Source organism: Cydia pomonella, chromosome 17 (genome assembly GCF_033807575.1).
Source record: "Cydia pomonella isolate Wapato2018A chromosome 17, ilCydPomo1, whole genome shotgun sequence".
Classification (NCBI taxonomy): Eukaryota; Metazoa; Arthropoda; class Insecta; order Lepidoptera; family Tortricidae; genus Cydia; species Cydia pomonella.
In genome coordinates, this window is record NC_084719.1 from 7,494,458 (window position 1) to 7,514,188 (window position 19,731).

Here is a 19,731-nt window from a genome sequence, read left to right on the forward strand (position 1 = left end):
ACGAAGATTCGTTTTCAAATAAACTAACGACAGCTTTAAAACGATGCATTTCGGAGAGGCGTCTAGAGAATGTGACTGGGACGTTGCAGTACTTGCATAATTATCAACAGTTCGTTTTACAGTCCAATGACGAACTATTTAAGACACCAACGTTCGGGCTAATCAAGGACACAATTTGCAACGTTGTTGCGACCGCCTCCTCGTTGACCTCACCATCCTCTATTCAAAGCATCCCTATCCCTTCAACGAGTTCGATGACATCTGATGGCGAACAAGTACAACACATGCCAGGTCATGTTATGACAGATAAAGAAAGGTAAACAGGCAACTCTCTTCTCACCCAAAGGGAAACATCAAGTACAGCAGAAAACACACCAGAAGCGCCTGATTTAGCAACTTTAGTGCATATAGAGATGGCTGTGTATGAAAACGGAGTAAAGATGGGTCCCATGTTATCGTCAGTCTACAAAAACTTATCAGCTATCCCTTCAACAAGTGTAGAGCCAGAGAGGGCGTTTTCCGCAGCTGGGATGCTGTGTAACCGCTTAAGAACGCGCCTGAATGACTCTACACTTGATGCTCTAATGTTCTTAATATTTTACTTTGTAGAGAAGCGTGATCCTACTTCCTAGCTTCAGTATTATCTTCTTGGGATTAGGACTTGAACACATCTCTACCACTGCCACTAAAACGACACCGCGTACCGTGTTACATGTTTCCCCGCGATACCTGGGCGGACCGAGATTGAAACAATGGCAAATCCGTGAGGTGCGGTTCTTGTTGTTCTTTTTTCTTCTTGATTAGCTCTCGATGCTGTCATGTTTCGCAGCGAAATATGTAACGGGGTACTGCGATATAGGTTCCGCAGCGGAGATGTGATAAAACCCTCAATAAATTTTGATCTCAGTGTTCGAGGATGTAGGATTCTTAATTAAAATGATTAAAGAAGAAATTTTTGTGTTTCCAATATGCTTTTGTTATTAATATAATATAACTGTGTAATGAATATAACTTGTTAATGATCATAAGACTATTTATCACAGTAATTAAAAAGACTGATTTCTTATTAAAAAGTCGTTTTATTCCAATTTATTCGTAGTACCAAGAAAAAATTCCCTAAATCCGGATTTTATCCGAAGTTCGGATTTCTGCGTGAAATTTATCCGAAAATCCGGATTTGGTGAAATAGATTCGGATTTGCAATCCCTAATACCACTATCGGTGTTTAATATAGTTAACCACGAATACCTAATGTTTATTATTAAAATATTACTGGTAACATCTACAGCCGTAAAAGCCTAAAAATACTAAATTGCTTAGTTACATTACAAATGAAATAAATCGAACGTTCGAATCAAAGTTATTCATAAATAAAGTACATAATACAGTGTAATAAGTTGAAGGCATTTGCGGAAGAGTAAAAAAATATTACCAGGACCTAGATGTGTGTTAGGTAGCTATCGGGATTGATAAAATTGTAGTTATTTTACTACCTAGTAGTAGGTTGGGTTAAGTTAATAGGATTAAAGGATTACTTACCAAGCGGACCCCAGGCTCCCATAAGCCGTAGTAAAATACCGGGAGAACGCGAGGAAGATGATGATTAGTAGGTCCTACTTAATTAATGACACATAGGAACTCCCCGATGATAAGGAAGGAAAATATTTACCGTGACTAACAATCTTATTTTACATTGATATATTCATGCAATGAACTTTAATAAAGTAACTACCTAATTTTAAAAACGGAAATTGATAACTAATCCTTTATAAAACAGAAATAACAAAAAAAAAATGAATATGATAAGTTATGAATAATAGTGAGTAACACGTTAATAACTAGCGAATGAATGACTTTCCCGTACACGGGGCAATGATATCCCGCACACTGCGGAGGCGTACGTGGAGCCGAAGCCAACCTTTTGACTATATAATGAAACATAAGGAGAACATATACCGAACGGATACTGCCACTGCCTCTACCCGTGTCGCGCGCAGAAACCGCACCTGCCATGGTGCGAAGACGAGTGGGCACTTTGTAGTTTTTTCACATCAACTATTCGGAAAAGATTATTTTCTTCCCTGCTAGGAGGGATCAAAGTGCCACTTTTTTCCTTGCTAAGAGGAATCAAGGCACTTTTCTGTTCTAGGACACTAATTGTGTTCACAATAATTTCCTCATAGGTGATGTGATAAGCAGTATGTGTCACATAGTAGCAAAATTATTTCCACCTTAACACTTGAATCTCTCACTACGCTCGGGATTACGCCCTCGCCTTAAATATGTCCTTTTGCTCCCTTGTGACCATCTTGTGATCTATTATTGCACCATGGTTGTAGCTATCTCTGCGCGCGTCTGATAAAAACTATCCTGGTGATAAAAAATAACTTGCAGGATTTAACAACTGGAGGCGCCGTATCTGTAGTTTTCTGTACAAAACATTCTGCTGATTTTTGATGAGGGTGGGGGGGCGGTATTTACAATTTTTATTCTATTTATTCTGAAGTACTTTTTATACTAGTAAATAATCTTTTATAACCATGAAAAACCGCCCGCAAGGCGCAAACCACATAACCTTAATTTCATAACAGATTCCGTTGTACAGCGGCCTGGTGGTCCACTGCGCTGTACCTCGTCGGCAAATGGAGCGTGACTCTTGCCTACAGCTCCGTGTATATCTACGTGTCTGAAGTCTTCCCGACGAACATGAGACAGACGTTGATCAGCATCTGTTCAACTGCTGGTAAAATTGGGTCTTTGGTTGCGCCGATGACGCCGCTATTGGTAAGTTCTACAGCGTTGTTGCCATCACCGCTGTCCATTTTTTTAATAACTGATCGGCGGTTGGCCCTAGTTACACCTGATGGAAAGTGAAGGTGAAGACAGGGCCTAAGATAGAGCTCGAACAAATGGAACGTTTACTACGAACGGATGCATTCGCTCCCCGCGCCTGGGCATATAATACTTTGCATTATTGCCAAATCAATTTGTATTCAGTAGGAAAGTTTGGGGCAAAACCAATTTCTCTCCGTCTCTTTTAGGTGCCTCTCCTACTAGTCAGCACCACCAATGAATTTCAAAAACCTATGGCCTTCCTTTTTTGCGGTTGATAACTGTAATATAAGTAGTCGTTTTATTAGCTTAATCTTAATTTTAAGAATTAGTTGAATTGCCTCGTAGATTTAAATATCGCAGACTTCCCCATCACTTGTATTATTTTAAAAGACTTCAATTTCTGTTTTGTCTAGACCTTCTACCACAAGTCCATGCCAACGGTCCTGTTCGGTGGCATGTGCATCGTCTCAGGGCTGCTGGTGCTGATACTGCCCGAAACGAGGAACACGCGGCTCCCGGACACGATCGAGGAGGCCGAGGCGTTATCCAAAAAACGGAACAAAGTTGACGAATCTTAATATAGGAAGCTGACTTAAATGAGATATGTTTGGTAATCGTCTTATACATACTTCGTCAAAATTTAATTTACAAATTGTCAAGGATACCGTTGATCTAATTTTTCAATATCCACCCAATGATAGCTGACTAAGACGCAAAAATAGTAACTAGATATTTTCAAATCGCTATCTAGCTAGGCTCTGAACAATAAGCCAGCTATCAAACCATTCGAAGAAAGCTTTATTTTATACCACATTTTATATCCTATACTTTGATATTTCAAATTACATTCGGCAGCTAAGTTCAACATGCAATTTTATATTTAGTATCCTTTTCATTTGAATCCAAAATTAAATTTGCTTTGTGTGGAATCGTTTGGCAGTATTTTACTGGTTTTGGCAGATAGCCCATTCTATAATGCTGTTAGTGTTTTCTATGTCTGATTACAGAATAGAATACAAATTACCTTACGTTGCCCTTGATTTATTCTAGAGTATAAGACTAATGGTGACTGTAGTGAGAATATTTTGAAAGTATGACTTATTTAATGACCAGGTTCTCTAATTATAAGATCACTTGCTTTTCCAACAGATCCACTTCTTTTTCTTTCCGTTGTCCCATCTACTTGGGGTGGGGTCAGGTCTTCTTTCTTCTTGATCGGGTGCGCCAGACTTATCCGTTCTGTAGGGCTAAGATGGTCGACTCTTTATCATGTGTCACCATGCCTGTCACGTTCTAACAAGTATGTAAGCGCGAAAGTGACGGGCATAGTGACAAGTGATAAAAAATGGAACCATGCTGCCACTGCTGGGTTGTCGTTTCTTGAAATTTTGCGGCTTCAAAATTCTTCATGACATTTGACCACCACGTGGCTTTTGGTCATCTCCTAACTCGGGGCCAATAGATCCAACATAGAAAAAAAGGTAGCAAATGATTAACTTATTTAAATAGAAAAAAAAATGCAAACTTTGTAATTTTTTAACTACTACATAGAAATAAATCATAAAACGTCCAGTCGATTTGAGTAAATTTGCTGTTACTAGAAACAGTTTTCTTGAATCGTAAATGTAAGAAGGTATTGAGAAGTTTTTTACAACTTTAACAGTTGGGCCGGCTGCATCTTCACAATACGCTATTAAAACTACATTGTACAGTGTCTTATTGTCTGACAATGTCTTATAAGCACCTGTCGTAAAACTAGCTTAGAAAGTTTCAAGTATTTTATAAACAAAGTACTTTCTTATTAAATAAAACCGTTATCAAATCTAAGTGTCTGCTTTAAAGAATAAAACGATTCTTTCAGTTTAAATTAGTTATAGTTTTTACTTAAATATATATAATGGTTACTTTCGTTTTTGTACATGCCATCACGGCCATCAGATCATTATTTTAAAGCAGAAAATAATTTTACGGTTTTGATGACTGTTTTTTTGTTTATAGTTTCGCCATGTCTGTCTGTCCATTCGTGGCTTTGCTCCGTGATTGTCAGTGCTAGAAAATTTGGCACAGTTATGTAAATGAATTATGCTGACTAAGTATTCAAATAAAAACTAGGAAAACACAATTTTTTTAGTGTGACGTAAAGTGAGGATGAGTGTTGATGGATAGATCTTTTAAAACGAATACAGTTCTTCAACAACCATATTTTAATATAGTGAATATTTTCGGAAATAATCGCTCCGAAAGAAAAAAAAATGCGTCCGTTAGAGGGACGGCTCTAACTTTTGAACCATAGAACCAAACAATATGAAAAAAATAATAATCATAGAAGCCGTTTTTGAGCTATCGCAAAAAGTTTCCCTTCGTAATAAAAAAACGTATTACTCGTACCTATGTATACTTATAGCCCCCGTTCAAGGTAAGTTGTTGTGACAGACGAGTAGCTACGGAACCCTACACTGAACATGGCCCGACATGCTCTTGGTCAGTTTTATTTATATGTGTTGTTTAAAACGTACGAATGTACTTAGTACCAACTTATCAAATTACCTACTTAAACTTTACCTTATAAGAATTAATAATTTAGGTACCGTATAACAACTTAGCAAAGCTCGAATACCTTTATTCTTAATCTTACAGAATATGTACCTAGGTGATTCTAATGTTATTTTAGTATTTATTATCTATAATGTTTATGTAATTATTCGTAAAAGACATCCGTTGACAAACGCTTTAGGGGTCATCCATTAATTACATCACACGTTTAGGGGGTGGGAGGGGGTCAAGAAAATGTGACATCTTGTGACAAGGGGGAGGGGGGAGTCACAAACTTTGTGACGTCACTTTAACTTCACCAGTATTTATTAAAAAAAAATATTCGTTGTACAGTTAAATAACGAGTTTCTAGAACGATAATCGTTTTATGCGATTAATTTTCTTTCCTAGTCGGTTATATTTCTGTTGTCCAAAATAGTTTGATAAAATATTAATAGTAACAAATTAGATTCGCCGATTTTGTTGAAAAAAAAATGCGAAAAATGTGACGTCACACCAGGGGGGGAGGGGTTTGCCAAATGTGACCAAGTGTGACAAGGAGGGGGAGGGGTCAAAAAACCTAGAAATTCGTGTGATGTAATTAATGGATGACCCTTATTGTGGAAATAAAAAATAATAATTGTAAGAATAAATATGATACATCTTCAATAATTATGGTTATTGTTTTTTCGAATGCATACATGAAACTCTCATGGTATTTAACTACAAACAAGGTAAATAATTTAAATTTTACTGTTTTAAGAAAATAGTATGTCAGTTAAATGATTTGAATAAATGTGACAAATATATTTAAAAACTACATTATAGTATCGATATGCGATTGACAGTATTTTAGTTTTGTAAATGCAGGTTTTGTGTAAAAATTTAGAAGTAAGATTTATATGGGACCAATGACAAATCAACGCTATAAATGCATTTTTTCAACAAAACATAAAATTATGTAATGTCAGTACAAACGAACGCATTATGGAAACTCACAATTTTTACAATAAACTTTTATAAATACTATGTGTTTTTTTTATCAGTCAAATTATTAGTGGACCTACTGTTTTCTTGACAAAATGGCATGTTGGAAATTTCGCCCACTATGGCGAGAGATATTTTGTAGATAATCGATCCACTCATGACTGGACTAACATAACCCCGTCGTGCGGCAAGATGCCTCGAAATGGACGCTCTCCGACACCCGCGCGTGCGGTGGTCGCCATTTTTAATATGGAAAACTTGCCGCTTTGCGGCTGTGCACCACACGGCGCGAAAGTTTAAAATATTGCTTCGCCGCCCGAGGGGATAATCTAACCCTATTACAAAATATTCTTAAATAATAAAGAAGACGCATTACAGCAGAGGGTTCATCTAATGCATAAGAATTTTGTCCTACAAATTAGTAAATTTAGACGCAATCGGCATTTTGTCGATATTTTATATTAAAATTGGATTTGGCAGATTTAGTAGTCAATTAGGCAATCAAACTATCATTAAGGATGACTTACGTTAGAACGATCCGGCTTCGGACACTTCAGTTTTCTGTAGAAAGCATCACACGACCACCAATCACCCGTCATAGAAAACGATGTGTTGGAAGCCACGACTCATAAGTTTTCTAAAACAATATATTATTGTTAAAGAAATAACTTAAATGAAATGAAATGAAACTCGGAGCCAGACCGTTCTAGCGTGACTCATGCTAAATAGTATCATACGAATATGAATCATTATTAGACCACAGTTTAAGAGGGAAGAATAGCTTTGCGTTCCTAGCGAAATAACGGTACTTTTTCTATGAAATTCCATTTCGGGAGAAAACATTTTCCACAAACTAAATCTTAACAAATGACTTTGATTTTGATGTTGATCGCCTCAGCATAATACACTAAAGGTTTATAGGTAAAAAAAAATGGTATTGTAAATAAAATAAAAAAAGTAAAACCTATCAACCTAATTTTTCATTGTGTTAATAACATACTAAAAAATCATGGAGAATGGAAAATATTTAGAAGAGGAAAAACGTTTTCTCTTTTTGTATGGACGACCAAGTGGTATACTTCCCTCCCCTCCTTCCCTCTTAACTTCTGATGATATTGCCAGGCTGAGGGTCCTCACATATGTAACATTATCTATGAAAAGGGACCTTATTGTCGATGGCGCTTACGCCGCACTGCGTAGCGCGGCGTTGTTTATAATATGATAGGATCGTTGATAATGGCGTAAGCGCCACTGACAATAAGGTCCCTTTTCATATATGATGTCACATATTTCTACAGGTACCATCACTAGCATCAGCCATAAAAGTGCATGGCGAATTTTTCAATGAATTCATTCATAATTTCTCCATGCAATTTCACAGCTCATTGTGCATCTCGCTCGTAGTAATTTTACTAGCAGTACGAGCAGTGTCAAACTAGGACCCATTTCTCGAACGGTATTAGACTAATATTATTAGTTCACGAACTGGGGCCCATTTCTTGACAGTTCGTAGACAAGTAATATTAATCTAATACAGTTCAAGAAATGGGCCCCTGTCAAGTCGTATGGGTTACCATGGAAACACATTAATATTATTAGACTAATGCCGTTCGAGAAATGGACCCCCGGTGATAGCTATACCTGTAAAGAAGTCAAACTGCGGTCTTTTTTTATACTTGGTATATACCGCCTGATGGTAAGCAGTCTCCGTAGCCTATGCACACCTGCAACTGTTGGTCTAATAATTAAGCATAGGTATAGGTACGACACTGTTCTAAAGACCCTGCTACAGCGATGATGGCATACTCGTACGTATGGAATGATTGATGGTAAGCGGCCACCTTCGCTTATGGACGTAAAACGCTTCGAATGGTGGTGATTAAAAGGATCGGTACAATAGTAGGTAAGCACCTAATTAAATCATCCGAATAGAGAGCATGTCAATATGACACATCACATATAGACTGGCACAATGATTTTTAAGGTTTCATATTTAAATAAAAGTTCGGTTAGCGTTGAGCGGTAAACGGGTAGCGCAGACGACACAACTACGTAAAGTTAGAGCAAGCTAAGTTGGCAGCGATTTCGATAGCAAAGAGAGTGTAAATTGTTCATCTAGGGCCAAACGTTTCCCATACAAAAGACCACTAATGTTTCCCCTTAAAGCTAATTGAACGGAAGGGAAGCCATCACCTGTCCGATCTCAAAGATCAAGTGCGCCATAGATTTACTATGGCGAACTTGGTCTTAGAAAAGCGGAGACTATACATGAACATTTCATGTGAGTGCTAAAGAGACAGACTACAACAATTATTTATTATAACTCAAGATATGTTACAGGCGTTCTAAAATTGAAGCGCTAACCTTGTGACAGATTGTACAAGTTGCCTTTATCGCATCTGGGCAAGCGAGAGATGTGCACGTGCTAACGAGCTCCCGCTCACCGAAAGAGAAAGATACAAGCTCATGTTTAACAACGAGTATGACAAATATGGATGGCATGCGAAAATAATAATTAATATACTATGAAGTCTATACAAACAAAGGATTTATCCTCACCGTTCTCCGGCCGACTATAAATGGTTTAAGAGACAGAAAACTCCCCCACAAAAACTAGAAACAACGCGGCAACTTTGAGAAAAAATAAATAAAGTCCTACAGAGTTTAACGCTCAGTGTAAGACTGGCGCTGCAGCCAGAGACGAGTTAATAAGACTGCTGATTTTCATACAAAGTTAGTTTTTCCAAAATGATAATATCACTAACATTATCTTTCCAACGGTGATCAGACTTAAGAGGGATCCGTAGGCAGCCCTACCTCATCGGATACAAAGAAAATTTGAAATAGAGATGGATTGTGAAAGAAAAATTTGTAGCCACAGTCAATTTACTGCCATCTTTCGTCACGTGATTAAAACTTTTAGAACGCCATTGGACTTTGATCCTTATTTTTTCACTGATATTTGTTAAATTTGTCAAATATCAAAAAGTGGAGCCATCGCTCAAAACGATGCCGCGTTACCTTTGGCCTTTGATCTATTAGATGGCGACATCTGTTGGAATTTAACACATCACACATCAGCGAAAAATAAGGATCCTAGTCAAACGGGGTCCTAAAAGGTTTAATCATGTGTCGAAAGATGGCAGTAAATTTACTGTGGCTACAAAGTTTTCTTTGACAATCCACCTCTATTTCAAATTCTCTTTGTCAAATAGCAAGATACAGCACAAAGCCTGGCAAAATTCGATTTGGGCCCGAGATAGTGTCGCTACAAGCAACTTACGTAAAATGGCCTGGAGCAAAAACATATCATTTTTTACACACTTCATAGAACAATAATGACCCACCTTCAGAGCATAAGAAATGAAAAATAAATTAGTGTCACTGAAAACCCGCAACATAGTGCAGGCTAAATAACATCCTCTCAGGGTATATATAGGTAAAACCGGACTAACTTCAATTACGCCTAGTTTTCCTTCTGGGCTTGAAGGGCTGATGGCAGTCGCACTTTTTAAAAACTAAATTGGCTTAGGCACTTAAGCCAATCCTTGGGATTAGTTGCCAAGCGGACGCTAAATCGAGCGCCGAAATTCAAAAATCTGCCCCCAGCCGGATCACTTATCGGATTGTACAGAATTTAATGAAGAATATAATTATTGTTCATTTGCTGTTTTGTTTTAACTTCAACCATCTAATTACAAAATGGGACTCAAAAGTGGAGGAAATCGGGCAAGCATCTACTTGACTTCCCGAAGGAAGGATAGATACTATAGATAGGTATGTAGATACTTACTGCTTTGACGCAGGGACCCGAAGTGGACCTTAAGCCTCCGATACCAGAGACCGCCAAGCTTCTCTGTCCAAAGCCGTCTGTGTCCAGTCGACGGCGCCGAGTTGGCTAAGGTCTTTTTGCACTTCACCTCTCCAGCAGTACCTAGGCTATAATAATAGCTATATTAGCTGTGATTATTTCTACTCATCTCTGTCTCAACTATCAGCTAGATAGGCGTTTCTGAGAGATAGTTCAGGACGAGGAAACACACTTTACCCGCGGAAAGTTCCCGGCAATTTTTGTTGTCTTAGACCGTTTGTTTTCTGGTCTTGGCTAGAAAGAAACTTTCATTACTTTCATAGCTAATATAGCTATAGCTCAAAAATATAGTATATATAAATTAAACTCGTATATAGCACGACGAACACTCCGTCTATATGTCAGCGGCCGATCGTAAAGTTGTACTTAATGTTTTGACCTCATTTGACGAACCTATCCTACCTAGGTTCGTTAGGTTGCTTTAGATTCCCGAAAGGCAAATTATCCAGAAAATGATTTTATCGTATCGTTACAAAATCGTTCACACGTCTATGCGGGAAAGCCGTCCAGCCGCATATTTCGACTAAACGAGGCAAATGATTTACACGTTTTACGATATGCCTAGAAATTTCATCATCTGCCTCATTTAACGATCCGCCGTTGATATATATACGATATATGATACATAGTCGAGTCGATACGATATATAGTCGACGAAACTCATTAATTAAACGCGTGACTTCAAGGAGGCCTAGAAACAACAGTTGCGAGTGCCCACGATCAGGGGCCCATTTCCCAAACAGTATTACACTAATAATATTAGTCCATGAACTGCCAAGTCGTGTGGATTACCATGGCAACACACTAATAATACTAGACTCATACCGTTCGAGAAATGAGCCCCAGAGTAGGTAGGGCAGCGTAGGGTAGGAAAGAGGTAAGCCTCTTCTCCTGCAATTAAGACATAATTAGAGTGACAGAGAAGCCCGTGATTTCCGAACTTCGGCGTTCGCTGTAGGCCCATGTTTAAAAAAACGCATGTATTTTACTTTCCTCGTATTCGAAATGAAAAGTAGAGTGTTTAACTCGGGTGAAAGTCATCATTCCGCCTCGGATAACTACCTCGGCAGGAATGAGTGCCTTACATCCCTTGGTTAACAATCTACAATTGAGACGTTGTTTTATACGCTACTTATGCTGACTGTACTCTGCACTTACCGAGACTGCATACATCCGCTGCAGTGCTATCATGCACTCTTAAGATTGTCTGTTGAGGTTATCAAGCTGAGTGACGTTAGAGCAATCTTTAACCGCTGGCTCCAATCACACAAAGAGCCTTTATGCACCAGTGTCAACTTGTAGTGATGGGACGATATCGACAACCTATTTAGATATAGTTACTGTTTTTTTCATTTTTGGTAGTCAATTATAAAGTTAATCAAAAAATTTATATTTAAAGACCTGGGATGCATAACTCCAAAATATGATTCCAAAAAACCAAAAGAATAATTCCAATTCTAGGCTATCACGTTGCAGAGCAGCAATCTTTAACCGCCGACTCCAATCACATATTAAACAGCTTTTATGTACCAGTGTCGACTTATAGTAATGGAACGTTATCGTATTTAAAAGAAAATTTGTTCGGTACTACTTTTCCAACCACCAGATGTGCGAGCGGCTGGAGTAAAGCTCGCTGTGAACTTTTGAGCACATCAGCTTAAACTGGCATATTTTGAACTAGCTACAATAGTGTCCAATAATGCATATTTTATTACTGTAGTTATTTTATTTTATTTTAAGTCAGTTTGTTGTTTAATAGTATGAGGGTGTACGTAATCTAAGTACGTACCAGTAATAAAAAATTTACGTTGTACCTATTATTTATTGGTTTATAGTTGCCTCCCTATCCATTTTACTTTACCTTACGTCTAAAATGTGTCGATATATTAACTCGCTGCCTTATTATCTCACGCTATCGACATTAATTTCTTTAGGTGCCTCACTATGCCACGTTTAGAAAGTGCAATATTTCGGGCGCTCGCGATGGATAACGGACCGTCTCCGCGATATATCCGCGAGGATACGGGAACTTCGGCTACGATGCATTGGTAATGACAAATTTGTCTGTTGAGACATTGATCAAAACAAGGATTGACTTGTTTTCAGGACTACTAAATTTTAACCTTATAGCCCTTCCAGGCGTAAAGAGGACTTACATCCTTTAGTTCATATTTTTTTGATAACCAGCGATATATTAAGGGTGATCCGGCTGATATAAATCAAAACTAAAAAGTAGGCTATCACAAATTTTTGGAAAAAGAAGTGCCAACTGCTGTTTTTCTGCATACGTGTACTTAGAAGTGCCCATGTATTTGAACTTATGTAGTACGCAATTTGGTTTCACTACACTTTTTCAAAAAGTATCGATAGTTATTATAGCAACATAGATTTCTTTAGGTGCCTCACTATGCTACGTTTTAGAGAAGTGCAATATTTCGGGACGGACAAAGGGGACCGGCTGCGCGATATCTCTGCGAGGATGCGGGAACTTTGGATAAGATGCACTCGGAATGACAAACTTGTCTGGTGAAACAGTGATTTTAGGTAAAGATTTTGCTTTACTTGTTTTCAGGAATTGCATGATTTAAGAGGAAAGGGGACTGCCGCTTCTCCATACAAACGTAGTCCCCATTTTCCTCTCGGGATATTGACATTATGGATGATATTTTTAAAATATTGTCCAGTAAGCATCAAAAGTAGTGACTTGCACAGTGGGGTAAATTTTTAGTGATGAGCAATGTTGCCATTCATAGTTCTGTAAATTACCGGATTATATTGCCCACCTTCAAAACTTATGTGTCTTTATACCTTTTTAAGTTTAAACCTCAATAAAAATAATCTATGCTTCATGTTTTATAACTGAAACGCGGAAATATTTGTCAAAGGGTTCTCATTTTTTAAATACTTGCAACCATTTTTCAACAATTTTTGGCCCGCAGAACCCTACATTTGACAACTCGCAAGCACATGTGTGTTATAAAGTTTTGTCACTAATGTAATCTAATATCTACCAAAAATAGTAGTGTTACTATGACGGCTACATCTACGAATTTGTTTTAAAATGTGTCTTTGGGCAAAGATACCCCTGGAGGTAAAGTTGGCTAGTTTGACGATACCTACTTTACTCACACATTGTATTTGAATTTTGTCACAGATGTAGGTAGGCAGGTTTCCTCTTGGTGTTTTCCTTAAAACTTGCAACTGGTAAAAAACTATCAATTGAATAAGTAATTATAGGTATCGTGTGAAACTTCCGAGAAACTCATTGGTGAAGATAACCTCCAGTTTAGAAGCTACACGCTTACGCGGTAATATTAAATACCTACATTTTACTAAAATAATAATGAGTATGGTAACAGAGTTTGGTGTCTTCCCATTTGTCCCCGCTCACGTGGCCACTATCATACATAAGGCAGCGACGGATGGGAATGATTCGTATGTATGCACCTATTCCCATTTGTGCCCGGCGGTGACAAATTACATTACACCGAAAGTTTGGACCTATATACATATACCTAAAACGCCAGTATAGAAAAAATAATAATTAACCTATTAGGTAATACTAATCTGAAACTGAAATAAATGTCATATACCTACTAAGAAAAAAAGCCCGTAAGCCTTCAGTAAGAAATGCATATAGTCGGAAAAATTCGACCAATGCCGCCATGACCCCGGTGGTCAAGTGGCTCAGGCACCTGCCGCGATAGCAGAGGACGCTGGTTCGATTCCAGCCTGGGGCACTGGAGGCCTTGAGAGACATAAATATAGCAAAATTTATATCAAGACGGGCTGTATCGCCATTCATGTCACAATCTTAAAATATGTATAAAAGATTAAAATTACCTGCAAGCAAAATTTAACACTAACTCTAATTATAATGAACATGTATTTTTACAATTATTATTCCGATGGTGACTGAATCGGGTTACTGCTGCAGCTTTGGCATGGGCTATATAAGTCACTTTCAATCCCTTTGTCGAAATGAGCAACCGGTTTGATTTCATCTTTTAACGTTCTAATTGCAACAGCATTGAGGCAACGACAGCGCAACTTATCAAGAAATTTGACAGTGGCATCAATACAGCTGTATCAGTAACTTTGTACTCTTAACACTTGCAACATTAAAGCTGCATTTCCACCAGAAATGTTCGAGGATGCGTAGTGAAGCCTGTGTTTTTTTAAGACCCAGTAAGTAGAATCACTTCATTTGTCCAGCGTGTACACATCCCTCGCAACGCATCTTCGTACATCTCTGGTGGAATGGAAATGCAGCCTAACGTCGCTGCAGTCGCCTTCCGAATGCTAACCGCTTTATCACTGAGCTATTAAGCAGCACAGTACCTCGGGCCACTAGTTTTCCTATTTTCCATCATTATTTAAAATCTGAGAATTCTGAGATTAGAACTCGTAGATTAATAGTACCTTCTTACCTCCGCGACACTAAAAGTTCGCAGGGGCCGGTTTCACACTCCAAAAAACATTGCGGTTGCGAACTGAGCAAGACGGCTCAAATGAGTAATTACAGAGTCGAGGATTAAACGTACGCTTGTGGTCAAATATGTGGGTGTTTGGGCTAAATATACCTTCTGCCATATTTGGAACGTTTGGGATTTGATGTTATTTGTTAAACTAAGATGTTATAGAAAACTTTATTAAGACAATTAATTATACACCGCGTTTTTTTCCGTTAATTTCAAGGGAGTGTTCCTGAGCTTAAATTAAGTCACTTTCTCAAAGACACCGGTATTCTAGTTAACTCCAATTCGGAGATAATGAATAATTTATTTTTATCTTATAAGGCCCTTTCAAGCGTATACACATACCTTAGGGCCTGTTTGCATATTGGTTAGTGTTTAGTACGAATGTTTGCATTTGCTGCTAAACGTAAGTACTATCTCGGACGATCGATGTTCGGAATGACATTGATATGTCACATTTTTCAATTGTTTGGTTAAATTAAAAGTAATGCCCGTGTTGCAACAACGCTATAAAAGTATTCATTTCTTTCAAAATCTGGCAGACCAAAATAGAGCTAAAATATTGAAGAACCGATAGCCGTTTGTCTTATAATACTATCTGTAGTGCAAATATAGGAATAACGACTCAAAACTTGTCAAAAATGAAAACCACCCTTTAAATATAGAATCTCAAATTTCAATGTCTATGGATTCAAATGTGAGAACTTCACTCTTCGTCCAACTGACTAAAGATGAAGTCATGTAATAATATACTTGTGTAAATTTAATAATGAATAATGTTGCGGTAATCAAAAAGTGCCTTCCAATCATTTTAATAAACCTCCAAGGACCTCCTGTAATCGTTACAACAACAGAGTAGGTACAATAAATTCAGTCGATCAACCAAATACTGCTTTACATGTAAAGAAAATTGTTTATTGAACCGACTAAAATGGCTTATTGGGAAAGCTTACTGGAATAAATTAGATAAGCTAAAGTTTATAGTAAAACAGGCCTATAATACGTTTTCCTATATTGAAACAATTAAGTTATACTATGAGATGCTATCTGACCTAAAAAATGAGAAGTAGATAAACCTATTTTCACCCCTATGGATGCTTGCAATGCAACTCCACGATTGCCACAAGCGCATTGCCGACGCATTGAAATCATCGTTGTTGACACTCAAAATTTGACAATGTCACGGAATCTCACGTACAAGAGTAATTTCAGGCACTGGCCGAAAATTATGGTAATTTCATTTCTAAATTGAGAACAATTACTCCTCAGGGTAACACGAGGAGCTTCAGGAATTAGGCACGCGTATAATATGTACATGAGACAGCACTTTCCGTAGTACCCATGTGCCTAAGGGTAAGTACGTGGTAAGTACTCTCTTAGCTAAGTTTCGAAAGATAAACATTTACTATAAGGCACGCACAAAACTTGACGCAGATGGCGTAGCAAAATAGTAGATTTCCTATTTCCTGTTTATGGAGTATGAATTGAAGGGCAAATTAATGGAATGAACTACATACTCGTACTTTTGCCTTTTTCAAAAATATAAGAACCAGTAAAATGTGTCAATGAAAGTGTATATGTAATTTATGAGTTTTCATGTCACATACTGCATTTTTAAGGGTCGGTGCTCACTTAGGGGTATTTGAAGTCAGGATGGTGGGTGTGGTGTACCTAAATAAAAATGAACAAAAAGCATACCATATTTTTGTACCTAGGTATTGCTACATTTTCGTGTTCACGGATGACTGGGTAATTATTGAAAAATAGTAAATAAATGGTTATAATATTATGTTATGTACTATATTTATTCAACAAAAATATTCACGCGCTTACTTGACGTGAACTGTTTCTTGAGTCTTGTATATATAGATATATGCAAACTAATTATATGAGAAATCAAACAATATTTACTATCGTATGTTTACATGATTTTGTTGACAATTAATAGCATTCTTAGTATAATTTTTAGACAAATGACATACTCGAATTTAATATTTTTAAAGTAGAAACCGCGCAGGTTGTTACATATATATATAAAAAAATTAAAATATTTAATTTTTTTAATATTTTTTATTAGTAAATAAGCAATTAGTGCGGATGAAGATTTTAAACGTTGGTAATATAGTCAACATCAATAATAAGTTAGTAACAGATGAAACAACGCACAAAAAGGATCAGCCACCAAATGAGATAATCTCTACAGTTCGTGATCAAAAATATCTGCTACAGTTCAATTGGTCTACATGTAGAGACAGGTCTCTTTTTGTTATGGATGCTGTTAGGGAATGAATAGATACTTTTGACGCATGGTCTGTCCCGCAACTTTTGATGCTGACTGTACCTGAAACGTGACAGGTACATGTAGCTAGTCTCAATTGATCTGGGGTTTACCGCAAAGTCAGTTCTATTAATTTTATTGATAACCGCATATTTTTCTTGTGTAAATGATCACCTTTTTATGTTGATACATCATAGTTAAGGATTTAAATTGGTTAGGTGTACCTTTAACATTGTAAGGCCAGCCATTTTTTGACCAAGCGTTAGCGAAGGTCTCCAGCCCGCGTAGCCAACATGCTAATCGTTAACGCTGCGTAGCGTATCGTAGTCATCTCTCTCTATCACTCTTCCATTTTAGTGCGACAGTGACAGTTGCGTTTCATTCGCTACGGAGCGTTAACGATTGGCACATTGGCTACGCGGCGCGGGCAGTTCAGCCTGGACAAAAATCCTTTCGTTCCCCACTGTAAGTCGCAATTTCTTAACCAATTCTCGTGAAATTTTGTGAGCAGAGTTCGATAGTTAGTTTTTTTTTTTCAAATCTCATCTCATCTCAAGCTCTGAAAGTGGGCCATATAGTTGAGCTATAAAGTGCGCAGAAAGTGGTATGTTTCTGCTCAAGTGCAGAAAAGTGGTGTACTCCTCTGTCTGTGTGCGCGTCCAATGAGCAACTAGGTGGAAACAAATGGAAAAATATTCTACATTTCCCCGCCTTGAACAATTGATAATTGTTCAGATTTTACTGATCCCGCGTCGGATATTTTTTATCAAAAGTGAAATACCTAAATAAATGAAATAATTTTTTTTTTGATTTTTTTTGTTGAATTGAATTTAAGTACATTGATTTCACTAGGCAGGAACCAAAACGAATACATCAATATTTTTTTTAAACCTTAAACTTGCATGTTATATTATAATTGAATCTAAATCGTAATTGATATACTAAATGACTATTTTTGTATACATAGATTTTTAACTGGTATAAAGACATATTGTCCCGCGGACGCTCCGGCTGTGGAATGATCTCCCTGCCGAGGTTTTCCTGAGAGTATACATGTAGTATGGGGTTCTTAAAAAAAGGAGTGTACAGGTTTTTAAAAGGGTCGGCAACGCGCATGTAACACCTCTGGAGTTGCAGGTGTCCATGGCCTACGGTGATTGCTTACCATCAGGCGGGCCGTATGCTTGTTTGCCACCGACGTGGTATAAAAAAATATATTGTATAATGGCTTTTGTTTTATTATATTTTAATATAACATAGTACTTTATATGATCAAAAACATTATTTGTTATACGATGTCTCAGTTCTAACCTAACCTAACCCACTTTTTCTAAATATTCGTTTGTGTGGGACCAAATTTTTAACCTAACCTAATCCACTTTTCTGGGCGCCTTGTATATCTATTGAGACCTCCATATAATTATATAATGTCACTTGTTATAGCAAATATGTTTTAGAGTATGTAATACTTATGGCAGTGTATATTAGACGAAGTGTTAATATACACTATAACCATTATACCAAGAGCAACATTATGTATGTCGTTGATTAGGTAATATAGTAGTATGCCTTTTATTACGTTATTCAAAATGACGATATATCAAACTATAATATATAAAAAGTAATTATAAAAAAACCGGCCAAGAGCATGTCAGGCCATGCTCAGAGTAGGGTTCCGTAATTACTCTTCCATCACAATAAGCTAAACTGGAGCTTAAAGTATAGTAAATTGTTAACCAAATTTGCATAATCAGTACCTAATTAAAGTAAGTCTTTTTACTATGAAGGGAAAACTTTTTGCGATAACTCAAAAACAGCTAAACTGATCATGTCCGCTATAGTTTTCATTTAATGTCTTTCTTAAGCTCTACTTGCACGATTTTTTTCATATTTTTTGGACCTATGGTTCAAAAGTTAGAGGGGGGGACATATTTTTTTTTCTTTCGGAGCGATTATCTCCAAATATATTCACTTTATCAAACAATGTTTCTTGAAAACCCCTATTAGTTTTAAAATACCTTTCCAACGATACCCCACACTCTAGGGTTGAAGCGAAAAAAAATTTCACCCCCACTTTACGTGTAGGGGAGGTACCCTAAAAAAATTAAATTTTTAGATTTTATTGTACGACTTTGTCGGCTTTATTGATTTATAAGCCTCGAACTGACAGACAGACAGACAGACAGACGGACATGGCGAAACTATAAGGGTTCCTAGTTGACTACGGAACCCTAAAAACGTAGTGCACCCTTCAAGAGCATATAGGTACACGCTGCTGGCAAAGAGAATTGTATATATAAATCTTTGCTGCTGGCCATGCGATCCATTGTCACTAATTAATCCGCAACACTCAAGTTTACGAAACGAAAACAACACCCGCGTCCCTCGCACATCGCATTCGAAAATTATTCGAATTTAAAATCGGAAATCTGCCATTGGACACACTATATTTCAGTTTAATATTGACAGTTAAATAAAAAATAACTTAATGTCTACTTGTAAAGTTATTTACCGTCGAAGTCGCAACTTCTTATATATCGAACAGATCGTGTTGGGAAGAGATTTCGAGACTTGCATAGTTTTGAGCGCATACGTTTGGAGCCACTTTGTGGATAACAATCCTTCTGAGTCAAAAAGTTTCAATCCCACAAAGAGGTTTGCGAAATTAGGGCGGGGTGTTGTATCGATAGTTTTTGTCGAAAATTCTTGTAATCAATTCTAAACATAAAACAACACAACCAACAACAAAA

General features: G+C 37.3%; 1 protein-coding gene across 2 annotated transcripts in view; it reads left to right on the forward strand.

The window, feature by feature from the left end:
• LOC133527137 (solute carrier family 22 member 1-like) overlaps positions 1-6,394 on the forward strand; it is a 61,828-nt gene extending 55,434 nt beyond the window's left edge. The window contains exons 6-7 of one of the 2 annotated variants that reach the window (XM_061864023.1): positions 2,606-2,784; positions 3,249-6,394. In XM_061864023.1, coding sequence (XP_061720007.1) covers positions 2,606-2,784; positions 3,249-3,413 — 344 coding nt within the window. In that variant the 3' untranslated portion in view covers positions 3,414-6,394. Of the gene's footprint in view, positions 1-2,591; positions 2,785-3,248 lie in introns of those variants that run through there. The other variant, XM_061864025.1, reaches the window with a different exon arrangement.
• Positions 6,395-19,731: the final 13,337 nt, after the last annotated feature.